At 38.8% G+C, this 25,765-nt stretch overlaps 4 protein-coding genes and 1 long non-coding RNA gene across 29 annotated transcripts; 1 reads left to right on the plus strand and 4 right to left on the minus strand.

Moving 5' to 3' along the window:
• Nucleotides 1–397: 397 nt before the first annotated feature.
• Nucleotides 398–5,975, minus strand: CRMP (Collapsin Response Mediator Protein). The gene is made up of 8 exons (XM_015980355.2): nt 5,787–5,975; nt 5,140–5,419; nt 4,675–5,090; nt 2,779–3,011; nt 1,859–2,195; nt 1,329–1,538; nt 1,157–1,283; nt 398–1,111 (listed from the first exon to the last, which is right to left on the minus strand). Exons 1-8 carry the CDS (start codon nt 5,823–5,825, stop codon nt 1,035–1,037), a joined length of 1,719 nt encoding a protein of 572 aa, XP_015835841.1. The 5' UTR covers nt 5,826–5,975; the 3' UTR covers nt 398–1,034.
• Nucleotides 5,976–6,011: 36 nt separating this feature from the next.
• On the plus strand, nt 6,012–7,104 carry LOC107399234 (uncharacterized). The gene is made up of 2 exons (XR_001575890.2): nt 6,012–6,885; nt 6,939–7,104. It is a non-coding gene; the product is annotated as an uncharacterized LOC107399234 (long non-coding RNA).
• GluClalpha (Glutamate-gated chloride channel subunit alpha) lies at nt 6,963–12,428 on the minus strand. Of its 11 annotated transcripts, none has more exons than XM_008201131.3 (9): nt 11,893–12,428; nt 11,722–11,834; nt 10,727–10,803; nt 10,181–10,404; nt 10,044–10,126; nt 9,155–9,289; nt 8,950–9,102; nt 8,144–8,424; nt 6,963–7,977 (listed from the first exon to the last, which is right to left on the minus strand). In XM_008201131.3, the coding sequence occupies exons 1-9, from the start codon at nt 11,943–11,945 to the stop codon at nt 7,747–7,749; spliced, it is 1,350 nt and encodes a 449-aa protein (XP_008199353.1). In that variant the 5' UTR covers nt 11,946–12,428; the 3' UTR covers nt 6,963–7,746. The 11 variants fall into 11 exon arrangements, with proteins under 11 accessions (XP_008199353.1, XP_008199351.1, XP_064215286.1 ...); XM_008201129.3 differs by having other exon boundaries at nt 6,963–7,980; XM_064359216.1 differs by lacking the exon at nt 10,727–10,803 and adding an exon at nt 11,052–11,119.
• Nucleotides 12,429–12,559: 131 nt separating this feature from the next.
• On the minus strand, nt 12,560–16,412 carry Naam (Nicotinamide amidase). Of its 6 annotated transcripts, XM_015985143.2 has the most exons (6): nt 14,040–16,412; nt 13,946–13,986; nt 13,712–13,898; nt 13,281–13,664; nt 13,043–13,211; nt 12,560–12,978 (listed from the first exon to the last, which is right to left on the minus strand). In XM_015985143.2, exons 2-6 carry the CDS (start codon nt 13,978–13,980, stop codon nt 12,740–12,742), a joined length of 1,014 nt encoding a protein of 337 aa, XP_015840629.1. In that variant the 5' UTR covers nt 13,981–13,986; nt 14,040–16,412; the 3' UTR covers nt 12,560–12,739. The 6 variants fall into 6 exon arrangements, with proteins under 6 accessions (XP_015840629.1, XP_015840632.1, XP_973348.1 ...); XM_015985146.2 differs by having other exon boundaries at nt 13,281–13,574; nt 13,946–16,412; XM_968255.4 differs by having other exon boundaries at nt 13,296–13,664; nt 13,946–16,412.
• A 149-nt stretch (nt 16,413–16,561) lies between these two features.
• On the minus strand, nt 16,562–25,765 carry LOC662102 (ensconsin). Of its 10 annotated transcripts, none has more exons than XR_010335673.1 (9): nt 23,385–23,635; nt 21,363–21,869; nt 19,295–19,735; nt 18,585–19,020; nt 18,121–18,529; nt 17,830–18,072; nt 17,658–17,776; nt 17,498–17,611; nt 16,562–17,442 (listed from the first exon to the last, which is right to left on the minus strand). XR_010335673.1 is itself a non-coding variant. In XM_968221.4 (9 exons), the coding sequence occupies exons 1-9, from the start codon at nt 25,261–25,263 to the stop codon at nt 17,429–17,431; spliced, it is 2,010 nt and encodes a 669-aa protein (XP_973314.2). In that variant the 5' UTR covers nt 25,264–25,765; the 3' UTR covers nt 16,562–17,428. The 10 variants fall into 10 exon arrangements, 9 of the variants coding, with proteins under 9 accessions (XP_973314.2, XP_008199434.2, XP_064215548.1 ...); XM_968221.4 differs by lacking the exon at nt 23,385–23,635 and adding an exon at nt 25,218–25,765 and having other exon boundaries at nt 17,498–17,604; nt 19,607–19,735; XM_008201212.3 differs by lacking the exon at nt 23,385–23,635 and adding an exon at nt 25,218–25,765 and having other exon boundaries at nt 17,498–17,604.

Raw genomic sequence — 25,765 nt, forward strand, 5'->3', positions numbered from 1 at the left:
TTACCCTTGAAAATCCGGGAATTTTCCTTAAAAAATGGTTGTGTGCTGAAGGGGCCCTACTAGTAGTATTAGATACCTTAGATTTTTCTCTAGGCATGTAAATGTTTCTACAATTCTCTATTATCAAAATTGATTAATTAATTAGTGTCAAGTCATTATAAAATAGATGATGCTGTCGTTAATTAATTAAATGACAATTAAAAAAACAACAAATAAGTATGTAGGGCGAAGTTTAGCTTAGCCTCGAAAAATAATAAAACGAAAAAACGATAACAGACAAAAATCAAAAGTGAAAAAAGAACTTCTATAATTTATTTAATTTAAATATTAATTTATCCGAATTTTCGTTTTTCTGTAATAGGTTGTGGGATTCAGTTGTAGGAAATTGAAAAACGGGTTGCTTTTGTTATTAATGTTTATTAGTAAACTTATAACCACTCATAATCTTATATAGAACAGAATGACCTTTAGATGTAAAGTCCATGGAACGTAAATGATCGAAACTAGTGATATTTGGTATTGAGATACTTAAAATCACAAGACCAATTTATTATTGATGGTCATTTTCAATATAAGATTATCTGAGTAGTTTAATAAAATTAAACAAATTAGTATTAACGAAAATTTGTCAGGCTGCAAGCCAACAGTTGTCAGAGACAGTGCAACTTAAAACAGATACATCTGTGCTACTTTCATGCAATTAACTTTCGCGTTTTATAAATAAAAAATTAACAAATGTCTCGATAAATTTTTAACGTACAGCAATAGCCAGTATTTTTCATTTACTGCACAATACAACATTGATTTTGATATTCATATACGCATAAACTCTCCCAATACATTCTAATGTAAAAAAACAGTAACAAAATCTACGATATAACATAAAACATTTTTGAACAAATAAGAGACAGAAAAATGTGTAAATGATGTAATAAATAGAAATACGAACTATTCTAATGAAATGATTGGAAGATTATTTTGCTTTGGTACTTTTTTGTAATTTGCATAACTATTGAGGCGCCGTCTTCTTGTGATTACCAAAACCCGGAAGATTTGCCACCTGGTGGGTTCCTCACACGGATGCAAGACTTTCTGTCCACATCAAGATCCTCTACAAAAAAATAATTAAAAATAAAATCAACAAGACGCAACGTACCGCTGATAGAAAATGTCGAATCTTGGATGTTCCTTTGACCTTCCGGTCGCGGCCCCCTGACCGAGGGCGTGCTCACAGCTGAGTCTGGCAGTGTTGGTGTAGGACAGGCTTTGTCCTCGATTGTGACCTAAAACCGCACCCTCAACTACAAACCAACAAAATCGAAAACAACCTTGTGAACGTGTTCGGACAAATTGTCATCGTGCGTCCCATTGCGGACCGGCTTCAAATCGGCGATTTTCTCGGGATCGTAAACGAACGGGGCGTAGACGGGCGTCTCCACGAAGTGGCCGTGGCCTTGGACGACCCGCAGCTGGCCGTCGTCAACGCACACCCGCCCGTTCACAATGACGAACTCGGGGACCCCATGGCACACCATCCCCTAGACAAGTGTTGTCAAAAACTGATAGCCCACGCAAATAAGCCTTTAAAAGTTATTGTACTAACGTTTTCTTTGTACACAATAAAGTTTTACAACAGATAATGGTGTTTACGATAAGTAACCCTCACAATAATATGGGTGACCCAAAAATATTCACGATACCGATTGGTTCGTCTGAAAGACTACAGCCTGTCTAAAATAAATCACACAATAAGCTTGCCTGAGTGATTAAAAGGTCCTTGCGGTTTGGGGTAATCATAATAAAAATTTAATGGTGTACAAAGAAACGTTGCTACAATACTGTGGTGCCACGAAATTACTTCGAATATGTTGAAATCGACGGCTTGGTGGTGCGTGGAGGCCGAAATTGTTCGAGTTTTGGTCGGGTCCCAAATGACAAGGTCTGCGTCTGATCCGACCGCAATGCAGCCCTTTCTCGGGTAGATGTTGAAGATTTTAGCTGCGTTTGTGCTAGTTATTGCGACAAAACGACAAGGGTCGATCATCCCCGACTGCACCCCTTTCTCCCAAATGACCGACATGCGGTCCTCCACCCCGTTTACGCCGTTCGGGATTTTGGAGAAGTCGTTTTTGCCCATCTCTTTCTGAGACTTGTTGAAAGTGCAATTGTCACTACCGGTGACTTGGAGGACATCCCTACGGTTATAGTGACGTTACTTTTTGCTGGTAACACTGTCCAACACCAATCATGCTTTAGACGAAAAGGTGCAAATTTGTTGGACAGTGTGGTTTACCCCAAATTTAGATAATCTCGTAGTCACCCGATCAACCGCAATACAAGTCATGCTTGCGAAATGATAAATGATTTTAATAAATAAAGAACAAGTAAAGTTAGTGGTTAATTCACACTTACGATGCCAACAACCCCAAAAGCTGGAAGGGCGTTTCAGGTCTAGAGCGAATAGCTGGTGCTGTTATCATGTTGGCATTACGTGGATCTCCTATAAGACCAATACTACCGGCACGTACTTCTCCAAAAACGGTTTGTCCTTTAGAACGCGCAGTTCGTATAATATTTCCTGATTCTTCCGTGGTAACATTAAGGATATAAATGGGTGCGTTCACCTGCACTCAAAACTGTTTTCTCACTGCTACACTATCGGTACAGAAAGTGCTAAACAGAAAGCCAATGCAACATTCAAGGGTTAATCGTGAAACGAATGAACCTCAATTAGTGGAAATGAAGAACTAAAAGAGCAAACGAAAAACACAAACTTACTGTGCTAACAGATTCATTAAAAATTGCGGTGTTGTGGGATCCGGTCTTAAGGGAGGGCTTAAAATGTGGCCAGCCGAGTGCTGGAAGCACTCATGCTTGTAATGGGAACCATCTGAAGCTAGTGCTGCTACTAAAGTTTCGCCATACACTCGGGTACCTCGTTCACATGCTTGCTTTAAAGCTAATCCTGCAGATTTGCTCATCACATGCACTATATACAACGGACAATCTACCTATAAATACCACCACGACTAAACATCTCAAGAAAACTAAGATCAGAAATAAAGTTTACAGCTTCTACAGTGCCAACAAACTCAAAAGAATTCACAATTTTGTCTAAAAGATTTGCAAAATTTCCACCAAATACACACGCTCGCCTAAAAATAAAAAGAAAACAGTCATTCTTCATCGGTTTTTATTCAACTAGAAATATTTATTTTGTACATTTTGTTTGCGTCAAATATTCTAGAACATTGTTAATCTGGAAACGAAACATGCAAAAATATTTTAAGCAAAAAAAAACTCGGTGGTTGTAATATTTTAATATTTTTAAAACCTGTATGAACTGTAACAAATTATCCATGGTGAAATTGCTATGGTTAAGGTTGACAATGATCAATTAAGGTGTTCTATTTGAAAAAATATAACTTTAGTGTTTTTTTTTTTAAATATTAATACCCTGTATATATCCCGCAATATTTTAACAAGTTATTGAACTTTTTAGTATCTTTGGAGCATGCTGTATAAATTTAGTTGGATTTTTTCAGCCACAAACAATTGTATTGTGAATTACAAGCAACATCTATGCAGATAATGAAGCTTAAACAAATAATTGTGGCTTTATTTTAATTGTGCACCTTTTAAAATAACGTAGTTACGAATACTTCGAAATGAGTTGGTTTAGGCGATTGGACCTTAAAAATGCACCTCCCTGTATATTTTTCAGGTAGATAGCTCAAAAAAAACAACGTTAACAGTGACGAAGTCGTAAAAAATCAATGAATCAGACAAACTTCTCGCACCAATTAGTTATCTCACAGATTATATTTTTTGTTGGTGATGTTTTGTCCATATTCTTACACAATGATTGTGCCGTTTCATTTATTCAGTTTGTTATAATTGCTCGTGTCGCGAACGTCTCATAAATAAAATCGGAATTTTGCGGTGTAAAAGTTTCAAATTCGTTGGATAGTGAGTGTTGTGAGTGGTTAGTGAGTGCTACAGGAATTTCCAGGAAGAAAAGGCGAAAACAATCCGGATTAAAGGGTAAGTCCGCTTACTTAATTAATAATTTATTAATAAATGTAATATTTTCAACTAATTAATGGAACACTGTTCTAATGGTCAATGTTCTTTATTTCAGTAGGTCGATTTAAGAAGATGATGCGATGTAGCAGAAGATAAAGGTCAGTGCATTTTATTTTGTTTTTTCTATTTGTTGCCAATAAATGAGGTGTTGGAAAGCGATAGTTTGAGTGCCACAATAAGTGGTTTATATCCGGGTAAATTAGGTATAAAAGAAAGACACTATTTCCGAATTGAAATAGTCAGTATGAAGTGACATGTTTCATAAATTTTAAACAGAGCATATGTTTCCATGGTGCTTTTCGTTGCGCCCGATTGACGGACTGTTGCGTTTGAAGTGCTTCTTAAAATTGTGTAAAAAGGGCAGTAAAAGTCGCAACGAAGTACAACTATTTTCAAAAATTTTACGCGCCAGGGTAATTCTGCAAAGTGCTTGTTTATTTTCAGTTCGGTTGATTTGTTTGTAGAGATTGCGTTGCCCGATAAATAATCGTTGGCGTTCTTGCGCCAGATAAATGGTTTAATTGTTTACGAATCTTACATAAGTGCGTGTTATTTGGTGGAAATTCCCGGAAACGGTTATATAATCACCTGTTTGGCAATGACACAAGCCCTGTTGACGGCCTCAGCCTCGACCTCCTCCGGCCTGGACATCTCGTGTCCCTCGGGCCCTGTGATGCCCTTGGCCAAAAGCCGTTCGACATTTTTCGCAATAATCGCGCCATTCTCGGCATGCACTTGCGCCACGGCTCCCAATTTCTGGCACGTTTCAAAAACGCTATACAATTCCGAATCATTAAGCATAAAACCATAAGCCATAAAAACTTTAAATGAATTAACTCCGTGCTCCTTGCACAGGACTTCCATCTCGCGCCTGACTTGCTCATTCCAGTGAGTTAGCGCGACGTGGAGTCCGTAATCGCAGCACACTTTGTCGTCACCCTTTTGTCGGTATTCGTAAAACGCGTCCAGGATTGACTCCCCCTTCTTTGGCATGACGAAGTCAACTGGAGCGAGAAGAGGGTATTGGGGGGATTTGGGGCGATTATCGCTTACTTATCATGGTGGTGCCGCCAGCCACCGCCGCTTTGGTGCCTTGGTAGAAGTCGTCGACTGATTTCGCCCCCATGAACTCCATCTCGAAGTGCGTGTGGGGGTCGATGCCGCCGGGCAGCACATACTTGCCGCGAGCGTCAATCACGCGGGTGCCCCCAGGGATGATCAGATTGCGCCCCAGCTGCTTTATGACCCCGTCCTCGATGTAGATATCATCCTCGGTGATGTCGTCCTCGTTTACCACTTTCCCATGCTTGATAAGTAAACGGTTCTGGGCACTCTGAAAATGCGCCGAAATCAAACTACGTGACTTTGCCATTACTTATTATCTTTCTGGTGTTTATTTATGAAAATTATTGACATTTGGAGTCATAGTTTAGAAAAACAAACCGTAGGGATATAAATAGTTCCTGGTCGTGTTTACACACGGAATTAACATGCCAAAGTTGACTCTCTCCACAGGAAAAGGAAACAGCCTAATGTTTAAAAAAATCAATACATATAAAGCAAGTTAAAACGTCCTGACTTCCTGTGATATCCCCTTACGACCGTGCATAATTAATTAAGTGCGCGCTTAAAAACCGCAAGTGTTCATCCAAGAGGAATAACACTCAAATATCTTATGCAATACACCTGTTATCACTCACCTGTAAATGAATTGGAACTTTTTTCACTGGAGTAGACATTGCGGTTTACCTCAGTGGTTTCAGTGGATTCAATAATGACGATTTCCTCGTTTTTTATCAATCAAATTAAACTGAAACGAACGACAAATTTAACACCAACAACCTATAGCTAGACTAGAACGACCTTGCCCGGCACTGGTAATATTTATAATGTTGGCACTGGCGGAAGGTTGGCAACAGGGCGAGGTATGAATTTGGCCAATCGGAAGCTTAGATTTCATTTTTTAAATGACACCGTGCGCGCGCCACTCAACAGAAAAATATTTCATGTAGATAACCAACCCTACAAGCGTGTAGCGGAAGTTGCAGCACTATTTTGTATTTTTTTTGCCTCAAAACGTTAAATATGAGCAGTTTAAGACTGTTTAAGTGTTTTTTTTTTAAATTTTGTATTTATTAGCATCTTCAAAAAATACGTTGTAATGCAGATATACAGTGAAACCTTTTTAACCCGACCATGTTTGAATCTCTTGTACAGGAATTTTTTTTATTGTCCAGGAAATGTACGTATTTTTTTCACTTTAACACTGCGATAAAAAGGAACTCCTAACATTGACTTTGAGGCCTCTTTTAAATAAATTATTAAACAATTAATAATAAGTGTATCATGCGTTATTTTTTATTTAATTTAATTCCGATTTGGATAATGAATAATGATATAAAAATTTAATAATTTTACTCTTTAAAATAATATCTTGATTCTTCCAGAAGATACTAAAATATCTGTTCTCAAATATTTGTAGACGCAAATTTTTTTGTAAAGAAAAAATGACAGAAGCGGCACTTAGAACTTTGCACCCCCATAGCCGTAAGTCTAGAAACGGCCCTGCTTTTCTAACCGGAAAATAGCTATATTGAGTCACTTGACACTCCGAACTCTGTGTACTTTATTATGTATTTTTTATCCAGACAACTCCTTGTAGTTAAGTTTAAATTATAGAGGTTTTACTGTATTCTGTATAGTTTTGAGACGTGAGGATGCGATAGCATGATTAAAAAATCTTTTTTGCTTTAATTTACGTCAACAGAGTGGGTGTCAGTAGTTCACGGTCATGAATTTGTATGCGTCGTTGCTGTCACTTGTTTTCACTGTTATTGATCAGTGGGTTTTAGGTGGTGATCGAATAAAACATCGAAAAATTTCTACAATTTTATTACATTTACAATAGTCAAAACTTACAGTTATAACGCAATATCACGTAAAATGAGATGTACACATTCCACCCTGATGTATGTAATGCGCAATGAAGAGAAATCTAATAAATAAATGTTTATGATTTCTATGTTCTATGAGCTATAGGAATATAACGATCCTTGCATCATTGAAGGAATTATTAGAGTATTACAAAATTTCCGATTGACAATGCGTTTAAATGTATAATGACGTATTCAATCGATTGTGATACGACATCACCCTGTATAAGCAACTGACAAGAGGAAATATTAGCGAGAAAAATATTAAAAGTTCTACAATATATTGCATTATTAATAGAAAGTAACGATAAACAGTATAGAATAAAATATAAGTACATAATGGAAACGTCATAAAAACAGACATCTCATGCACACGCCCTTTAACAAAGTTACACAATCTGAAAAACTGATAACCATGTCAACAAGTAACAACTGATGGGTTAAACAAATCTAAATCTCTAGTTAGGTGACCATTTATAAGATTTCGAAGATGAGAATGTAGAGAGTATTAGAGCAGGTAGTAATGAGAGTTGCTTTGTGCATAAATGCAGTCACTCGCATGTTGGTGCGTCAATAATTTGCGCGCCATTCCGGGTTATCAATTTCATTTTTGTGCAACTTATCTACAAATTTATTGCACATTCAACGAAAACATACTCCTGAACGTAGGTAATAATATTTACATTTACGAAAAATCACAATACTATTACGGTCGCCGCAAGGACATTTACGACTCTTCGGCCTCTTCGCGAAATAAATATGTTGACCAGTATATTACATTGAAGAGTGCGAAAACTAAAGGAAACGTGATTCGGGAGATAACATCAATGCGCTTGGATCTTGTGGGGAACTTCGAGAGCCAAGATCGGCAACAGTTTGGACGTGCTGGTTGCATGTGGATTTCACATTGACGAACTTTTTCTAAACTCATTGGATCACCGGGATGACGCACCAAAGGCTTCTGAAAGAATTACCATAGCTCAACTTGATTAGGATTTCTACAACTGGCAACAACATCCAACACCCACGAGATCTACTACACCCCGAAACCCAACCAAGTGTAATAAATCTCCCGACATTTAGACTGCGAACAAGAAATCGATTATTTCTTAATATAGCATTACCATTGCGAAAGTGGCGTTGCTGTCTGTGTCTATTAGGTCAGACGTTGCATCCATGGATGCGGCATGTTCTAACTCGCACTGTCTTCTTTGCTTCTTCATGTTCTCGCGATGCATATCGGAACGCGACGCATAGTTTACAAGCGCAAATTCTAGCAACGCTCCGAATACGAACGTCAAACAAACCCCCGTCCACACATCAATCGCTTTTGTGTACGAAACAGGGGGTAGAGATGCGTTAATACCCGATGTTTGCGTAGCCATTGTGAGCAAAGTTGTAACACCTGAAAATTTAAGTACATTTTAATCTGTTCCAACACCGAAATCTACATTTTCAACGAAAAAAGCTTTTCCCGCTAATGGTGTATTAAATTCTTCAGGGTCAGGGGGATTAACTTGTTTGTATCCGTTTCAATTGGACGCAATTTTCTTTTATATCCAGAGAATCCCTCTTACAATTAGTAATCCGGAATCGTTCGGACGACAATACCTACTTCATACCAGATGGAACGTTTGCGTGATTGCTTTTTCTTAATGTTTATTTTTAGTTTCGCTCATATACAATCACTGTTCCGGTGTGGACCGGCGAAAGCAACCCCCTCAGAGAAGCTTTTAGCATTAACGCACTTTCCACCGTTGTTGTCACTTAAATTAATTTCTGCACGAACTTTGACATTTACTAAATCATATTAACCATAAAACAGATACACTGCATTAAATTTATAATTAGATGTGGTCGCGCCAAAATAGAATCACTTAGGACATATTTTTGAACAACACAGGAACTAAGCTAAAAAATACAGACTTACCCAGAGATACGCGTGCAGGAACAGCTCCTTGATCGAGCCAAAAGGACACCCATGAAACTATGACCAACATACAACAGGGTATGTATATTTGTATTAGGTAGTAACTGAATTCTCGTTTAAATAATAAATCAACTTTTAAACAACTATATTCACCTGGAAAATTTCACCATGAAAGGTCTGTAATTTTGAAGGTTGAAAGACGTACCGGTGTTAGTTTTACTGTTACAATAATCAGTTAGGAATTTTTCTAGTGTAAATCTAGGTAGGTGTAAATTTTTAACTACTTGTACAGGATCACCTTCTTTCCATAAAAATACTAAGTCATCGGTTGTCCAGCCATCTATAATTGGAAAAATTCAAAATAAACGATGCATCGAGAAAACAAAAATATCACAGAATCGAGGCCTTTATACTGGTACCTGACGGACCGCAATCCGACTATAAAATAGACAATATGTAATTTCACAGAGACAGAGCGTTTAATTTGAATCAAATCAATATTCATGTGTAGTATATGACATGCTTTCTAATCTAATCTAATCGAATCGGAAAAATAATCATGCAAAATTCAACCTGCAAGATTTGTGAGAAAAAATTATGTTGTGTGGGTGATAAAATGAAAATGACCGTTTTGCGCGTTTTCGGGATGTGTTACCCATTTGGCACCAGCGCACAGCAGTTGATATAATTATGTGTTTTCGAATAATTTAGACGCGAAAATGTGGAGAATTCAGCTACTAGATCGAGATATGTGTTTTGACGTGATGTATTTGATTTTGCTGAAGTTGATACAGTATATGAAATGCATTTTAGCAATTCATGAGACGTGTCGGCCTTCTTATAACATGTTCCATCAGATTGGTATTCGAGTCCGGGGCTTTCGGACGTTATGTGCAAACTTTAAGTACCTACCTAGCAAGCGATTTAATGAACAAGTCCATGTTATGTTTGTAATTATTGTTGAATTTAGGTGGGTAGCTGCTGCTGTGTTGGAATACATAATTAATTTGCGATGGTGCTAAATGGGCGGGGTAGAGGCGGGGGTGGTGGTCTGGTGGTGGAAGGAAGCGGGAATTTGAGTAGATAATACTCACAGCTAGCCATCCGTAAGGAACATATTTGACGGTCAAGGGGGTAGAGCTTGAGGTTCATCGGACATGATAATGTCAAAGATATTCTGAAAATTGTAAACGTTTGGGGCGGGTTGTTAGAAGGAGATAGGTGATTTTACCTTATGCTATAGAGGACTGAACCGTATGGAAAAATGCGTATGTAGACGTTGGGCATAATAATGTTGTGGAAATGCCCCTCTTTTTCGTTAGAAAAAAAGAGATCAGGCATCCAGACTCGACTGGCTTCAGTTAAAGTAAGATATTTGAGACGACCTCCAAAGTCGTTAAACTTGAGTCTTTCGTCTAGCCATTGCTCTCTGAAGGTGAGTTGTACACTGTATTCCTGTAATATCCAGATTGTGAAGAGCTTTGCGGGGGGTTGTAAGTAAACATGCAACATGCATTAGAAGAAGTAGAACCTGCAAGGTTGACTTGTACGATTTGGAGATGGGGTTAATATCGCTAAACGAAGAAGAAGCATGCACTAGATGTTAAGGTTGTATATACGGCGTGTACTCGCCGGGGCTGCAGCGCCACACGGCATGCTCGCGCTGGTGCTGGTGCCCTCATTGCAACATCACCTCTCGGCCTTGTGCAAGTGAACGCAACCGAGTATTACACCCATCCAATACTTGACATGACTGGCAGACCGCGCACTCACTCACCATTTTATAATCGTCTATTTTGCTGATAGACCGAAGAAAGAAGTTGATGTTAACTACAGTCGGGCCGTCACGTCCTACTGCGGTGGAACAGAACAAAATAAATTACTATGTTAAGAAGTCAAAGTCTTGGCTGCGGGGCACGGCGCCAATCACATCTCGCATTGGCCATGTCCGCATGCAAGCACGCGGTCGCCGGCCCACCGCCCCACAAAACACGAAAAGCACACGCAGGCCGTCCCGCCCCACAGAAGATCAGAAGATGAACTATGCTACCATCCAACACTACACAAATAGAGACCATTCCCTGCTGCCAATAGCCACTTACCATTGTCACATCATCTATCTTTGAGATACTTCTGACAAATATGTTGACACGGACAATTGCGGGACCATCTAGTGGTTAGAAAAGAAAAACGGCTTTATTAGTGGACATCATCACCGGGCGCTCGATGCGATCGATGCATGAAGGCAATGAGGCACCTGCACCGGCACGACGGCACTGACAGAGCAGCACCCAATGCTACCTTACTGCCCACTAGCCCACTCGAAAGGCATTCGCTTCAATTCAGTTCAGCAATCAAACCTAGTCAAGCAAGACGGGGCCGACGAGAAGAGTTCGCTATTCGCTCGCTCGTTCGTCGCTTGCGTTTCCTGGTGCTGGTGCGTGTGGTGCGTGCTAATTCGCGCGACAAACGGACCCTTCTCGTCTCCGCCCCATGCTGGCTTTTCGCTTATTCGTATGTGATGTAGCATCTCTATACTATAGCCTACAGAACGATGTGGTGGGCGCCCACTTACCATCTTGATGTCACTAATGGTCGCAATGCTGCGGACAAACAGGTTTACTCGGACAATGGCTGGCCCATCTAGAGCGATGGACAACGTGTTACATTACATATATGTACAACAAGCAAAGGCAACAAAAGACAGAGGCCCCGTTCTCTGGACGTCTGACCTAAACATTTTAGATACGCCAACCAGTATAACGCGCTCACCTGTGCCATTCACACCAGATGGTCGGATCCTCGCATCATACATCCCCTGCCCCAGGATCTGGTCCAACACCTCTTTCTCCTTTTCGCGAAAATTAATCTTGACATTTGTGCACCTATTACGTACACACACGGTTAGGCAACGGACCTGGAAAACCACCCCAAACAACTTACACTGTCACGTGGATGATGTGCACTATCAATGCGATGAGGGTGTGTGTATACATCGCAACTGGAACTGGCCCCAAGACTCAACCTCACCGATTCGAGATCTACCAAAGGCCAGTCCTGAAGTGACTACTACTTCACCCGTTCATCGGAGCTGTGCATCAATCTCTAGGAGTTCCTCTGACTCCTCCTCGCGAAAACACACACGCACTCAGAACTGAGGGCCCGTGCACCGTCGATTATTATGAGCTGTACCTCTAACTCATAGGAAGCGCTATATTGATCGTCGGTCGGACCTCGCGCACTAACGACGTCTATTTTTGCAAGCGCGCGAGCTTGTCAAATCCGACAACCAACAACCAACCTTTACTTACGCTCACGATTCACACGACGACTACCAGCCATCACCTCCAAAACAAACAACACTCCCTTCATTACACAATTCACCAATCCATACCTAATGATCAAATTACACCACCATATTTATCTTTTTGCTGCCCTTCCAACTCAGACGCGTACATTGCCGCCGTCATCCCTGACGTCACCAAAACGTAAAATCGCGTCTATTCTTTTGGCTTGACTCAAAGCCTTTTCATGTTCCACCGATACCAACGATCCTTCATTAAAATCTACTTAAATTCAAAAACCGTTTTTTATTAAAAATTAAAGACTCTTCAAAGCTTCTTACCAATTTATTTCATTCAAATACAATTTCAATACAATTATGCACAAATTGCCTTTTTACACACTCATATATACCCACAAAAGCAAATCCCGGCGCTGGAACACTTTTTTCGCTCATTAAATTTTAATCGTCCACATTGGCAATAACTATTTATATATTAGAAGGTAACTAATGATTATTCTCCAGTCGGTTCATTTTGAGTTCCATTGCTAATTTATAGCCCAACTCTGGTCGCCTGTCTCGCCCTTCAACCATGGCTTTGACTTGATTCGAATTAATAATAACGCCGTTGTTCTTAATGACTGTGTTTTTAGTCTTCTCTATGTCCATCAAATCGACCCCTCGGCTGCAATCGTCGAGGAGAATCGTTCTGTAACCAATTGCAAGTGCATCAACAGCCGTCGCACCTGAATTAAATCGGCTTTATTACAGTAAAATTAGCCCCAATCGGCGCAATTTGCATAGATTTACCTACACACACGTCATACGCTAAACCGCAAATGTATATATCCGTCGCATTTCGCATTCGCAACTGGGCGCAAAGAGTCGTATCAGTCATTTTCTTATTATCCCAAAATACCGAATAGGAATCGACGTCTGGATTGGTGCCTTTGTACACTTTTATCGAATTCTCGACGACCTAAGAAAAAATACAGACGTGTCTCAGCTTGTTAGTCGAAATTCGAAATTAGGTTTGCGAGCATCTCACGTTCAATTTTGCTACCTTGAGGTCCTTGTGGAGTTCCGAGCCCCACGTGTCCTGGACGCAGTGCCGGGGCCACAGGCGCTGCTTCATAGGGGGCGGCCCGGCGAAAATGACCGTATCGTAGGTTTGTGCATTTTCAGCTGTGACGGGACTTGATGGATGGATCTCTCTTTGACCAATATTATCGATAAATGATACGTGGTTACTAGGATGCCAGTCTAGGGAGTAGAATACTACATCGAATTGGACGGTATCCAATAAGTGATTGATAGGTTCCACTACTTCTAATCCATTTTGCTGTGCGGAACAATTACTTATGTTTAGTGTGCCACTTATAAAGTCGTTCTGAACGTCGACTATTAAGAAGGCTGAGATCGGCCGCACTATCTACAATCCAGCTCTCAACGCACTTGCCGCACTCGATCCTGACTTACGATTTTGATCCAGTGATTCCAACAGAAAACAAACTCTTCTCTATCAATGAATCCGTCATTGTTGCCGTCAAACACGTTAAAGGTTTCTCGGAGCTTCTCTTCCTCTAAATTATAGATCTTCCCTTTATCATTCCGGAAAAGGGCACGAGTCAACAACCGAAACTCTTCCAAATCTAAATAGCCATCACTAAACGACAACTTGAGAAGTCTCATCAAATCTCAGCCTTCAGTTACCTGTTCTTATCAAACGCCGAGAAGCACGCGTCCATGGTACACTAGCAAACAAAATCAACTAAATCGATCATTTTCAAAGTTTGTTGGTCCTCACTAAAGCGGGGGTGTTACAGACTGGCACCGGGTAGTGCGATAAAAACTACCCCATACAGTTTTCTATGCACCTTTCAGCCACGAAAATATCCATATTAGGAGCACAATGGGGAACGCGGTATCGCACACCTTTAGGTGACGTTGTATTTATCCCCGGCAAAAACATCAAAAGAAAATTATTTCGTTTGCTTTGTTAATTCGCACTAATAAAAATAATATCAAAGAGATGCTTTCTACACAAAGTTATTGATTCTCAAGCAAACCGCTTCCTACAGCAATTATTTTTTAAATTACATTTGCTTCCGGCGAAAGCTCAGTTACATTTTTATCGTGTTCAAGGTTAGAAAATATTTACAAGGTACACCGTGCGGTCATTTCCATTTGAATTAATATTTAATTATAAAACGCACCGGCAAATCTCACTGAACTAAAATTAATTAAACGTAATTCCCGAATTGGTTTAGCCGATTTTAATAACTAAAAGCCTTTTGAACTTTCGACAATCCCCTCAGCTGCTTTATTATTTCAATCAAATATGCGAAAATACGAGCACCCAAACCCGATAGAAACGTCTTTCCTCACGTTTTTTTTTCGTCAAAATATACTGAAATTGTGAATTATTATTATTAATTACTAATTAGTGACACAACTAAGTTTTGGATATTTTTTTTTTCATTCTTGATTCGGTTATTTGATGGAAAACGGAATAAATTAATAAGTTTTGTGTGCATTGTAATACAAAAGTGAAATTAAAAACCTTGATATAACCAAAAAAATGTTTTATAACGCGGTAAAACAACTTTGGCCGGTTAAACGAATACAAAAATAGAAGCACTTTTCCAACGAGTGAGGCCAAACAATTGCGGATTTATTTTCAACTGTACTATAGAAAATTCGCTGAAAATATAATTGGAATGCAATATACAATGCAATGTTCAATTCGTATCATTCCACAATTACACACTGTCACGGGCATAAACTTTTTTCTGTGCCAAATGACGCTTTTACGTAACTGAAAAATACTGAGAACACCAGAAAATAATTATTATAGATTCAAAGATAATTAATTTGCAGTTACAGATTTTGCGTGCGCCAAAGCGATGAAGATTCTTTGACATATTGGCTGAAATGTAAACCTTGAACTCTGACAATAGTGTAATTGGTTTTATTGGCTACCTAAGTGTAAATTAATTAAGTGCTTCGCAAATCGATAGATACATACCACACAGTGGCGCAAATAATATGCTATGGACATGAAACCAATCAAAATATTTATCTAGTCGTGAGATTTATTCCTCGTCAGTTGATGCAATAAATTTCAAGTACCTACTGGCAACATTTTTTTGGCAAACGGTCCAATAAACACTAAGTCTGTAATTATGTTTTTCTAATTAATTAAGTGGAAGGGGTGCGGTTTGTCCATCTAATATTTGGCGAGAACTGTTTAATAATAGAGGAGTCATTTCTCTTTGTACTCGAGCTTTCAGGTCGACGAATGAATACTTTATGTCCATTTGAATATTGGAAAGGTATTATAAGAGCGTACACATAATGCAACAGTTGAATATTACGAAAGTGGTACTGCCTCACGGTTACTTTTATTCACTCTCTGGATAAATATACGGAAAATTCTCGTTAAAAATAGATAACAATTGGTGGAAGCTCCACAAAGTTGTTTGTACTCGTCTCGGCTTAAAATAGATCAATAATTTGAACCATTTTGATCCGATAAAACCACGAGCTAGATTTTAAAGCTCATATTATGAAAATCGAGAGCTATTCATATTTAAACCACTTCCTGCAATAACAGAATCGATTTTTTAAGCTGCTTTCACTTTTCTCAGCTAAAAATAGTTGGTCGCTTTACTCTTTCCTTCGGAATTTCACTATAAATAGAAATTGAAGTAATCAGTCGGGACGTTAATATAACGCACCAGTAGCGACTCGCTAGGGTTGGAACGCAATAGGCATTTTTATTATTTAAATGAAAGTAGTTTGCAATTTCAAGTTCAATTTGCGATTTTAATGAGTAACTGACACAGTTGAGTTACGGGTCACCCAAGTATGTATATTACCGTTCGATATTTCAAAAACGAAGTTATTAGAATTCAGTAAACGCAATTTGTTTCTGCTTCAAAGAGACCTTTCATCTGTGTACATAATTTACACACAGCGAGGATTTCACATTGGCGCAGTGACGACTTTTTAATGGAACATGTGTTTTTATTCAATTTTGTCACACCAAATTAAATTTGTTGCCCCGATGTAGATGTAATGGAAAAAATCAAATCAAATAGGCTTCGGCCACTATTTTTAATTGTTTTTAAAAGAACCGTAGTTTAGCATTCTAGTAAATAAAAGTTTGTGTGGGACTTGTGTCCTGGATATCTTGTAGCAATTTATAAATAAATCGAAATTCTCGTTATTTTTCAGTAAAGTCTGGATTTGTGTCACGGATGATCATTTGTTTGATATTTGGAAGGATATTGGAATAAGTTATGGATTGGCTTCAGAGAAACAAGCTTATAGAAGTCATAAATAAATTTTACATTTATTAAGCACTTTTCAACAAGCGTTTTACAGAACTGTATTAACCACATAGTATTATTGAGGGTTACCTTTGAACCAGATATTTAAACCTATAATTGCCTCCAATAGTGAAATTTGTTTATATATAAATATGAAAATTAATTACGAGTTATAAGAAAAAAATTTACAGTTACACTTACTGTTCCAGTCAAACGGAAAATGTTTAATCTAATCTATACAAAACCTATTTAACACACTAACAGTTTAGAAGGTAGGTAATGTAAATAGGTAGTATTTGAAAATATATTATTAAACACTAATAACGAAATAACCCTTTTCCATATTAACATTTTCACAAAAACATGACTTTATTGTGATAATTCCAAATGCACTATTTATAAACTGTTGATAAAACACTGCTGGACAAACAAAACCAACGGGTCCAACAAAGACAGATTATAAGAGATAACATTATACAACAATTCAATATACAATCAAGATGACTAGTAATGACTGAGTTTAATAATATGGAAGATTGTGCAATCTCGACCAAAGTCAAACTAGTTGAAACGGAAAAAATTTAACAATACAAGTCCAAACGGAACCACTGAAGTAATACTGAAACATCACAAAATGGAACATTGCTTTTGGTCGAGATTTGAAACATTCTCAGTCGAAAAAATGATAACATTATTAAACAAATTATGAATAGAGTTGCCATACTTTCCATGCACCCAGAAGTAAATATATACACGTATCAGCGTCGACTTTACTAAACACGCAAAAATATCAAAATAAATTACTTTAAAATTAGGATAAGGGCAATTCTATACATACAAATATGCAACTACATTCGGATGTTCACATCAATGGATCTGAAAAATATGAATAATTTGCTTCTCTAACTATTGTTATTTATCAGACAATTACCATACTGTTGCGTAGTTTGCCAGGTATTATTTGAATTTATTGAATCAGTACTATTTATTGTATCTATCGACACAGTGTTTGCATTCTTGACCGTGTCATCGGGAATACTAAAACCTCAAATTTAAGAAAACATCACAACTGCACCTCTTTTTATACCTACATATTATCAACTATATCCACATCTTTCCCGTTTTTCGTTCCCGTCCCGTTCTCCTGCTCAACCGGTTGCGTACCGTTCATTTTATTTTCAGACTTATTCTCATTTTTATCCTCGGAATTCTACAAAACGCCGGTCATTCCCAATCGCCGCCCTCGCCGCACAAAGCACCTACCTGCTGTCCCGGCGAGTTCGCGTTATTCACCCCTCTGGTCCTCCGCATAATCGCCTCGACCCGCTTCCTCCGCGCCTCTCTCTCCTTTTCTTCATTCTTCAGCCGTTCCTGCTGTTCGGCAAACTTCTTCTCGGCTTCCTCCCGCGCCTTCCTTTCTGCCTCCTCCTTCAGCAACTTCGAGCGCTGCTCTTCCTCCCGACGCAGCCTCTCTTCCTCCTCCCGCCGCTTCGTCTCTCTAATCGCCTGCAAAAACCGCATTCACTACAAAACCCCAAACCGCCAAAAACCTACTTCTTCTAATCTCTCCTGTTCGGCCAGCCTCTGTGCTTCAATCAGCCTCTGGATTTGTTCTTCTTCCCTTCTTTGGCGCTCGAGTTCGGCTTGCGCTTCCATCTCGATCCGCAGCCGCTCTTGCTCGGCCTGTCTTTCGGCTTCTTCGCGGGCAAGGCGTCGGCGCTCGGCTAGCGCTGCTTTCGCTTCCTCCTCGGTGTTTATCCGGATTTTGGTTACTGATGCCGTCATTTCATTTTCTTTGTTTTCTAGGGCTTCGGATGGCTTCGTTTCGCTAACTACAGGGGCGGGTTGGGGCTGGTGGTGGCTCGCCGACTCGGATTTTATTAGTTCGTTTGTTATTTGCTTTATCTGGTCGCTGTTGCTTACGTCCAAGGGTTTTTCAGTCGTCGATGCGCTGTTTTCGACTCTGTATAACCAAAACCGCTAGTGTTGTCGAAATAAACGATAATTTTTTTACTCACTCTTTTACGTTCGGAGGGGGGATTGGTTTGCCGTTTTCTACTGGAACTTTCTCGGCCGTTTCTTCGCGTTTCGTTTCTTTTGCTTCGGTAGGTTCTGGAGGTATTTGCGATACATCATTTGTTTTATTATCAGGAATTGAAATAGGGGCGGCTACTGGTGATGCTAAGCTCTTTGGTGTATCAACCGGCGACGATTTTCGTTTGGTTGTCTTATCTTTAGTATCTTTACTTATAGATTTCCTAGTTTTTGGTAATGGCGGTTTAGTGTCGCTCTTTTTATTATCTGATTTCGTGGGGTCGTGAGTGATTCCTGTTATTGCAATGCTGGCCGGTCTTTGACGTCTGGGTGCCGTCGATGGACGATGTCTTACACTTACTGAACTAGTTACGCTGGTTGTGCTTTGTTGGCTTAATGAACTACTTGGTCTTGACGATGCTATATGAAAAAATTGAATGTTAGTTTTGCTGTTTTGGTGTTTTCGGGGGGTAATAAATTAGGGGACCGTATGAGCCACCACCACCAAAATACGAATGTAACTTAAGCGTAAAATAATCCAAAACCCAGAGTTAATAGAGGGGTTGTGTGCTAGAAAGCCACCGTTTGTTAGATTAGCTGCCACCGACACTGTGTTGGGTTGATCCTGAAGACCAAGACAAGAAGGAAGATACGTAGAAGCCGTATTGGTGTGATAGAAGAAGAAACAACGTACCCTCGCTGCAATTAGAGGATGCAAGTAATTTCTGTTGTCTCAATTGTGTAGCGCGCGTTGTACGCGGTGCTATTGTGGGTCCATCGACGGACAATTGATGCATACTTCTGCTATCTGATTTGTTGAGTGGTTTCCTAGTTTGTGCCGGACCTGTTTTACTTACTGCTAGGTGGCTCATGCTACGAGTTACTGAGGATTGTCTAGGAGAGGAAAGTGGTCTAAAGGAGTATGTTGTTTCCACAACAGCTGGCAAATCGGGCCTCTTGCGTGGTTTCGCTAGTTGGTCTAAACGCGACATCGAATAAGCCCTACCTGGTGAGTGATTAAGTGATTTGCGTGATGCAGCAAAAGGTGAATCTCTAGAAGGAATCGTTGGCATTAAATCAGTACGTCGACGACCAACGTATCCGCTCGCACAACCAGCAGGTACCATTGGTGTACCTAACAACAAAATTGCATTTTTAGAAAACAATTACACCCCGCTTCAAGCGAAAGCAAAGCGAAGGAGTTTTCGGATGGTAGAAACTTCACCATTTTCTTTGAGTTTTTCCACTTATCTCCTCTTCGCCAACCCTAAAAATCGATAGTCACGACAAATTTCACTCTTTAATTAATAAGAAAACTCTCGATAAGGAATTTAATCTCAGAAATTCACGAATTACATGTTTACTGATTCACTTTGGGGAACTCCCAATTTAGATTAATCCCGGTTCAGTCACAAATTAAATAAATTTCCAATTTAACCGTATTTCCGTTTATTGATAAATATTCACAATTAGTATGTCAATTCAATTAAAACGAAACTCGTAAAAAGAGGACAATTACGAGCATTGCGTCAATAACACGTATTATGTTAGGTTTAAAGTATACAAAATAAAAACGATTGGATAAATTATTATTTAATCATCAATGACTGCGTTAACCGTACTACGTAACCAATGACCGGATTAAATGCTTTATTTTTAGAAACCTACTCATTTTTTGCTTCAGGAAAAATCTGATAACGGAGCATTTTCCTGCTTATTGTTTCCACTTAAATCTTACCTTCAAAAACGTTCATTTCCGTTTTCCCGAATGTTTATTATCAGTGAAATCGCTGTAAAATACTTGATAACAAAACAATAACAGAAATGTCTATTGTTTCCAATTTAGAATTACGTTTCTCACATTATTAGAAATATTATTGTCATTATGATTTGCGGCAACAGTCCGATGGTCGCTATCGATAGTTTTTTATGTAAATGGTAACCGAATTTCGCAACAAAGTAGCAATTTTGATGTCTCCATAGCGTGAAAAACGCCACTAAAATAAATGTTGACCTTTCGTTGTAATCCGTCTTTGTTGACGTCGTCTAAGGAAAACACTCAGGATTTTCCTTTTATGTACTTTATATTTTAAAGTTAGATACAAAGACGCTGTCTTTTAAAAATGTAAAATCCGCATAAAACAGAATCATTATCTCCTAGTCAATATCGAATGGAACTTTCCTACCACTATAACCTACTGTTCTAGAACACTGATTATCGATCCGTTTACTCAAATTATTTTAATATTTAATTGAAAAATAATCACTTCGTTGTCTGTTCCATTTATAAAACAATGTTTCTTAAAAGGCTGCCGTCTTCTTAGCGTTCTGAGTGACTCGAACATCTTGATAAAAACCCAAGTCCTTCTCCTATTCATATTCGTTAAGTTGGACAATCGAATTACCATAATAATAAATCCTCACTGTATATATTCTTCGACTTGTGAATATTACATAAAATATGTCCTTATCTGCATTTCGCCCGAGTCGTAAATGACTGGCAAATTAATATTCATTAGTTAACAAGCAACTTCGACGTTGTGTTGTGCATCCCTCATTTCTTCCCCAAATTGTGTAAGTAACCCCATTTTTTACGGTAAAGTGACGAAAAACTCAAAAAATAAAATAAAAACAGAAAAAGCAAGCGTGAATGTTAAACATAGAGTAAGAAAAAAAAAAGAAAAATTCGTTTCTGTACCATCACGACCACAAAACACATATTTAGATTTTCCGCAACCAGTTGAAAAACCCCTTATACTAACTTTCACCCGATCTCTCCAGTCCACTAGCCGACGTTGCCCTTTTTTTGCTGCCACTATCGAGATCCCTTTCTGACTGCCTCCTTGTTAGCTGCGTCGACGTCGCAGATGTGATATTCTGTATCGAAGTCGCCCTTCTGGGGCCCCAAAAAGCCGTAAGGTCCGTCGGATCGAGCATCCGTGGCGTTGACGATCCAAACGCAAAAACAATATTACTTCTTTCATTTCGCTTTTTCGCTTCGATCCTCGCCTCCCGTTCCTGGTTCCTCTTCAGGATTGATTCTAAGCGATCCTGATCGGCCTGTGCGATCGCCCGTTTCCTCTCCTCAACCTGTTGCCTCCTGACATCTTCCTTACATCTCAGCTCCTCTAACCTTTTCCTTCTTTCTAGTTCTTTCTGTTCTTTAAACCGTTGTGCTGCCAGCGCTTGTGCTTTCATCTCTTCCAGTTTCTTTTGTCTTTCCTCATTTTGTCTTTCTTTCAAATTCTTTATCCGCACTTCCTTGTCAACTGGAACAAAATTTCGGGCGCGTCATTGACCTTCAATCTTAACTTAATTAGAACGGAGCTTGACAGACTGCCAAATTATGTCATTTAGGGCCAGGTGATGACGACTAACTTGACTCAATTTTTATCTCGCGCAAGCAAAACATTGCATGCAGTTTAGAACTAACTCAAACACCTTCGAAAGTCTAAACTTACACTAATTTTAGTTTGTTAGTGATGTTACAGGAATAGATCGGGGTGGAAATGCACCGCGCGTTTGTTTGCTTACCTTGTCGTTAAAGTCGCGTTTTTTCGAAATAATTCAATCAATGAAAAGCGAGTTAAATAACAATTTGCGTCGACTCTTGTGATCTAATCTAATATTAATTACGTCAACAGGTGTTAAAGTAAATCTATATCTACATGTCGTTTGTTGATTTAATTACGTATGCGTTTGTGCATTCTCTCAAATTAAATTCCAGATTTCGGCACTTTTTACGTGAATTGTGTAAGCGAGTTTCACTTTATTTTCGGATTTTTTTATTACAAAATCGATCGAAAACCATATGGTATTGGGTTGCAAAATGAGGAACTACCTACCTGTTATTAATTTGTTACTAGTTTTTTCTAAACTGTCTCCTAGGACAAGAACAAGATTCGTCATTGCACGTAGTGTGTGTGCTAGAACCCGCCTCCAGCAAACTATGCAAAATGATGCCACCTTTGACTGTTAGTCATAAAAGGAAACCATTAACAATACTGCAGTAGGTGTAGGTTATCGAGTTCAATGTTGCACTTTATGAATAATTAAACAAACCACCATTATAATGAGGAGAGAATGTACACCCGTTCACGGAAAATAAATTACATCGTCTGCGAAAAATTCGAAGTCGAGTGGGTTTTCGATTTGTTATTTTCGCTTGGTTTCTGCTTAATGATCGTGTTTTTAATCGAGAAAACCGTAAATATTTGTAATTTCATAGTTGCGAACAATTTAAAAATGATCTATTTTTCTTAATGAAATTAATTGTGGTTGCGTACCGTTAAAGCCGCTCCCATAATATATCAACTATGCTATTCATTCAAACAAATTCAAGGAAAACCGATCGATATTGTTGCAATGGGAAATTGTATGCGTCAATTTGGGGATTTTAATTCAAAAATTGATTTGTATACAAACGTGGTGAATTTTCAAGACAAGATCAATTACCTCATTTCCTGCCGCGACTTCCGTCAAGAAGCCTAATTTTAGACGTCCAAAAAAGAGTCATTCAGGTTTAATTTTTTTAATTAAAATTAAAATGATGAAGTAAATTTCCACGGATTGTTAAATTTATCGATGACTTAATGAAGAGATAATAAAAATTCCTCGCATAAATTACTCGCTTATTTGAATATTTACACAGAAGTGGGACAAAAACGCGAATAAGAATTGCAGGTTATAAACAAACTAATTGCTTTAAGGTCATTTGGAGGCTATCTCTAGGAAAACCAGCCTCGGTTTGGATTTCTGTTCCAGAACCTTTAACTTGATCTTACCTACATTCTTGGCATTGAACTGTACTTTCTTGTTATTTTTGTATTGTTTCACTTTCAAAACATCACTTTTACTAACATTTTCCGACGATAGGGACTTCACTAGTATACTCCTTAAGTACGCGAGAGAGTCACTATTGATACCTTCCGGAACCATTTTCAACTAACACACTCTCCTCCATGCACTAATAAACCAAACTCCATTCGAATAAACATTATCAAATTGATAAAACAAAAATATGAATAATCTTTTCGGTGAGCTAGAGAAAACAAACCTGCGCACATGAATCAACTGCAAATAACCTTGGCCATTTAAGTATTTGTGTTATAACAATTATGTGCATATTAATGGTAAATAATGAATGTTGAGCTTAAGGTGACGCGTCCGCGCTCCAGCTTCCCACATTTACCACCGAAAATAATAACAATAACTCACGCAGATCGCGCTTCAAATGCACGAATTTGTAATCTTAGCACTTTATGGAAGAGAAACGAATTTGTTACACTTAAGGAACAGCTCAATTAGTTGTAAATTTATTGCCAAATAATTTTAACGTTTTTACGACCATTCGACTAGAAATCAACCGAAATTCATTCATAGTCGGGTAATTAGCTTTCCAATTATCGGCGGCGAAACACAAAACTGAGAAAAAGTGATTACATGTGGCCAATCATTCACCGAACCGAAAAATTCCGATTTTTTATCATAATATCCTAATTGAAGGTGGGCCCGCTTTTACTGAAAAACATTCGTGAAAATTTCGTTTTTAGCCGCGCCGTTGACATTGATAAATATAGTTTAAGTCACGTTTAAAAAAGTTGGATTTACGCTGCAAGGGATCCCGTAGGCTTTAAATATAGCATCCACCACATATAGAATAAAATGTAAACAACAAAAGCAAAGTATTCGGAATATTTGAAAAAGGTTCATTCGGCGACATGCACGTGAGTCGAATCGATAAGAACAGTCTAGAAAAGCTCATAATTAGGTGTGTGAACAACCAAATAAATTAGCACCTCACCCACCCATCTAGCAAATTAAAAAACGCGTTGTCCACCAACGTAACGGGGTCTTTTTGAACAATTCGCTAATCGAGTTAAGCCAGACTTAGCGAATTGATTGACATGTAAACACGGCTCTGAAACGGTGACAAACGAGCGAAACCAAAGGGTTTAGGGCCCACGTGGCAAGTTAATTTTGCACCTGATCACTCCCGGTTTATCGTTGACTACCTCCAGCAATATATCGCTTATTAGATCTGATAAGATCGAGATTATTTCGAGTAAATATGATTTTGATTAATATAAATAACCGGTGAGTTTGATGAGGGGGTTTATTTGCGTCGCAGACGGCCCTGCAGTTGCCTTGACGAAAACTAACCTATAACCACGAATCGGTTTGTTTGAACCGAATTTTGGTTAGAACTTAAGTAAGGCTTGTTAAGTTGTTAGTCGCCTAAACTGTGGGCTTCTTAAGGGGTCCTCTGCCGAATTTGCGGCAAAAATCGTGAACTGGAGTTTGACAGTTCAATTAACGAAACACCGGAGGTCTTAAAAATATCTGTCATTCACTCCGATTCGATATTCCTATAATAAGTATGAGCGCATGTAAGCAAGGTCTGGTCCCCAATAAGTTGATAAAATTCGGTCAGTTTCAGCGTGATTACAATTAGATTTATCATTTAATTATGTAGTACATGAAACCCACAGATGGTGGACTTTTTTCACTTATATAACTTTGCAGCCCACAAACGCCGAATTCTAGCAATAATCGAAGGCCAGTCCGTTCAAAACAGACTTATACAACTAGAGAACAACACCAGAAATAATTCTAACCTGTAGCTTTAGCTTGTTCGGAAATATCCCGTGCGTTTTCTGCCATTTTGGCTCACACCACTAACCACTTACATCAACGACATAACGTGAACCAGTGACGTTTGGTTTCAATAAACCACCACCAGGGGGATTCCGCCAACCGCCCCCATAACCGCTCGAAAAAATCGCCCCGCGGACCGACCACCCCCACACACGCGAAACCACCGCTTTTTCTAAACAACCCCCAAGTAAATTCCAAAAAACGCAACTTTAAAATTCTAGGTTACGCAACTGTCAACGTGACGTTACAGGCGGCGCTATTTCGCACGAAATTCAAATCGTTTTGCGATTTTTTTCCAAAAAAACAATTAATTGTTCAACTACGACACTGTCCCTTTTTAATTGTTCCTTTCAATGGTTAAAAAAGCCGCATTATGGTCAAAAGAAAAAAGGGGAGGGTACCCGTTTCACGGTGTAAAACAAATAAACATGATGAAAATCCTCGTTAAGTGTGTTGCACCCTAACCTAAGTTTTTGTTCCGGTCCGGTTCTCGTGAAAATGTGCAGTT

Source organism: Tribolium castaneum, chromosome 10 (genome assembly GCF_031307605.1).
Source record: "Tribolium castaneum strain GA2 chromosome 10, icTriCast1.1, whole genome shotgun sequence".
NCBI lineage: Eukaryota > Metazoa > Arthropoda > Insecta > Coleoptera > Tenebrionidae > Tribolium > Tribolium castaneum.

Excerpts from the sequence above, each read along its gene's own strand:
- CRMP (XM_015980355.2), bottom strand. The coding sequence starts at position 5,825 with ATGTCTACTCCAGTGAAAAAAGTTCCAATTCATTTACAG. Across the intron at positions 5,420-5,786 it reads AAGTTCCAATTCATTTACAG|AGTGCCCAGAACCGTTTACT; the intron begins GTGAGTGATAAC and ends GCGCATTTTCAG. Across the intron at positions 5,091-5,139 it reads TGGCGGCACCACCATGATAA|TTGACTTCGTCATGCCAAAG; the intron begins GTAAGCGATAAT and ends TTCTCGCTCCAG.
- LOC662102 (XM_008201210.3), bottom strand. The coding sequence starts at position 23,538 with ATGGTTCCGGAAGGTATCAATAGTGACTCTCTCGCGTACTTAAGGAGT. Across the intron at positions 18,530-18,584 it reads CCCCCTCCGAACGTAAAAGA|AGTCGAAAACAGCGCATCGA; the intron begins GTGAGTAAAAAA and ends TTGGTTATACAG. Across the intron at positions 18,073-18,120 it reads AACAGGAGAGATTAGAAGAA|GCGATTAGAGAGACGAAGCG; the intron begins GTAGGTTTTTGG and ends CGGTTTTTGCAG.
- Naam (XM_015985143.2), bottom strand. The coding sequence starts at position 13,980 with ATGGACGCGTGCTTCTCGGCGTTTGATAAGAACAG. Across the intron at positions 13,665-13,711 it reads GGAATCACTGGATCAAAATC|ATAGTGCGGCCGATCTCAGC; the intron begins GTAAGTCAGGAT and ends GCTGGATTGTAG. Across the intron at positions 13,212-13,280 it reads TCAAGGTAGCAAAATTGAAC|GTCGTCGAGAATTCGATAAA; the intron begins GTGAGATGCTCG and ends ATTTTTTCTTAG.
- GluClalpha (XM_008201129.3), bottom strand. The coding sequence starts at position 11,945 with ATGTATACACACACCCTCATCGCATTGATAGTGCACATCATCCACGTG. Across the intron at positions 11,835-11,892 it reads CACATCATCCACGTGACAGT|GTGCACAAATGTCAAGATTA; the intron begins GTAAGTTGTTTG and ends TGTACGTAATAG. Across the intron at positions 8,425-8,949 it reads TCCTGCACGCGTATCTCTGG|GTGTTACAACTTTGCTCACA; the intron begins GTAAGTCTGTAT and ends TTAAATTTTCAG.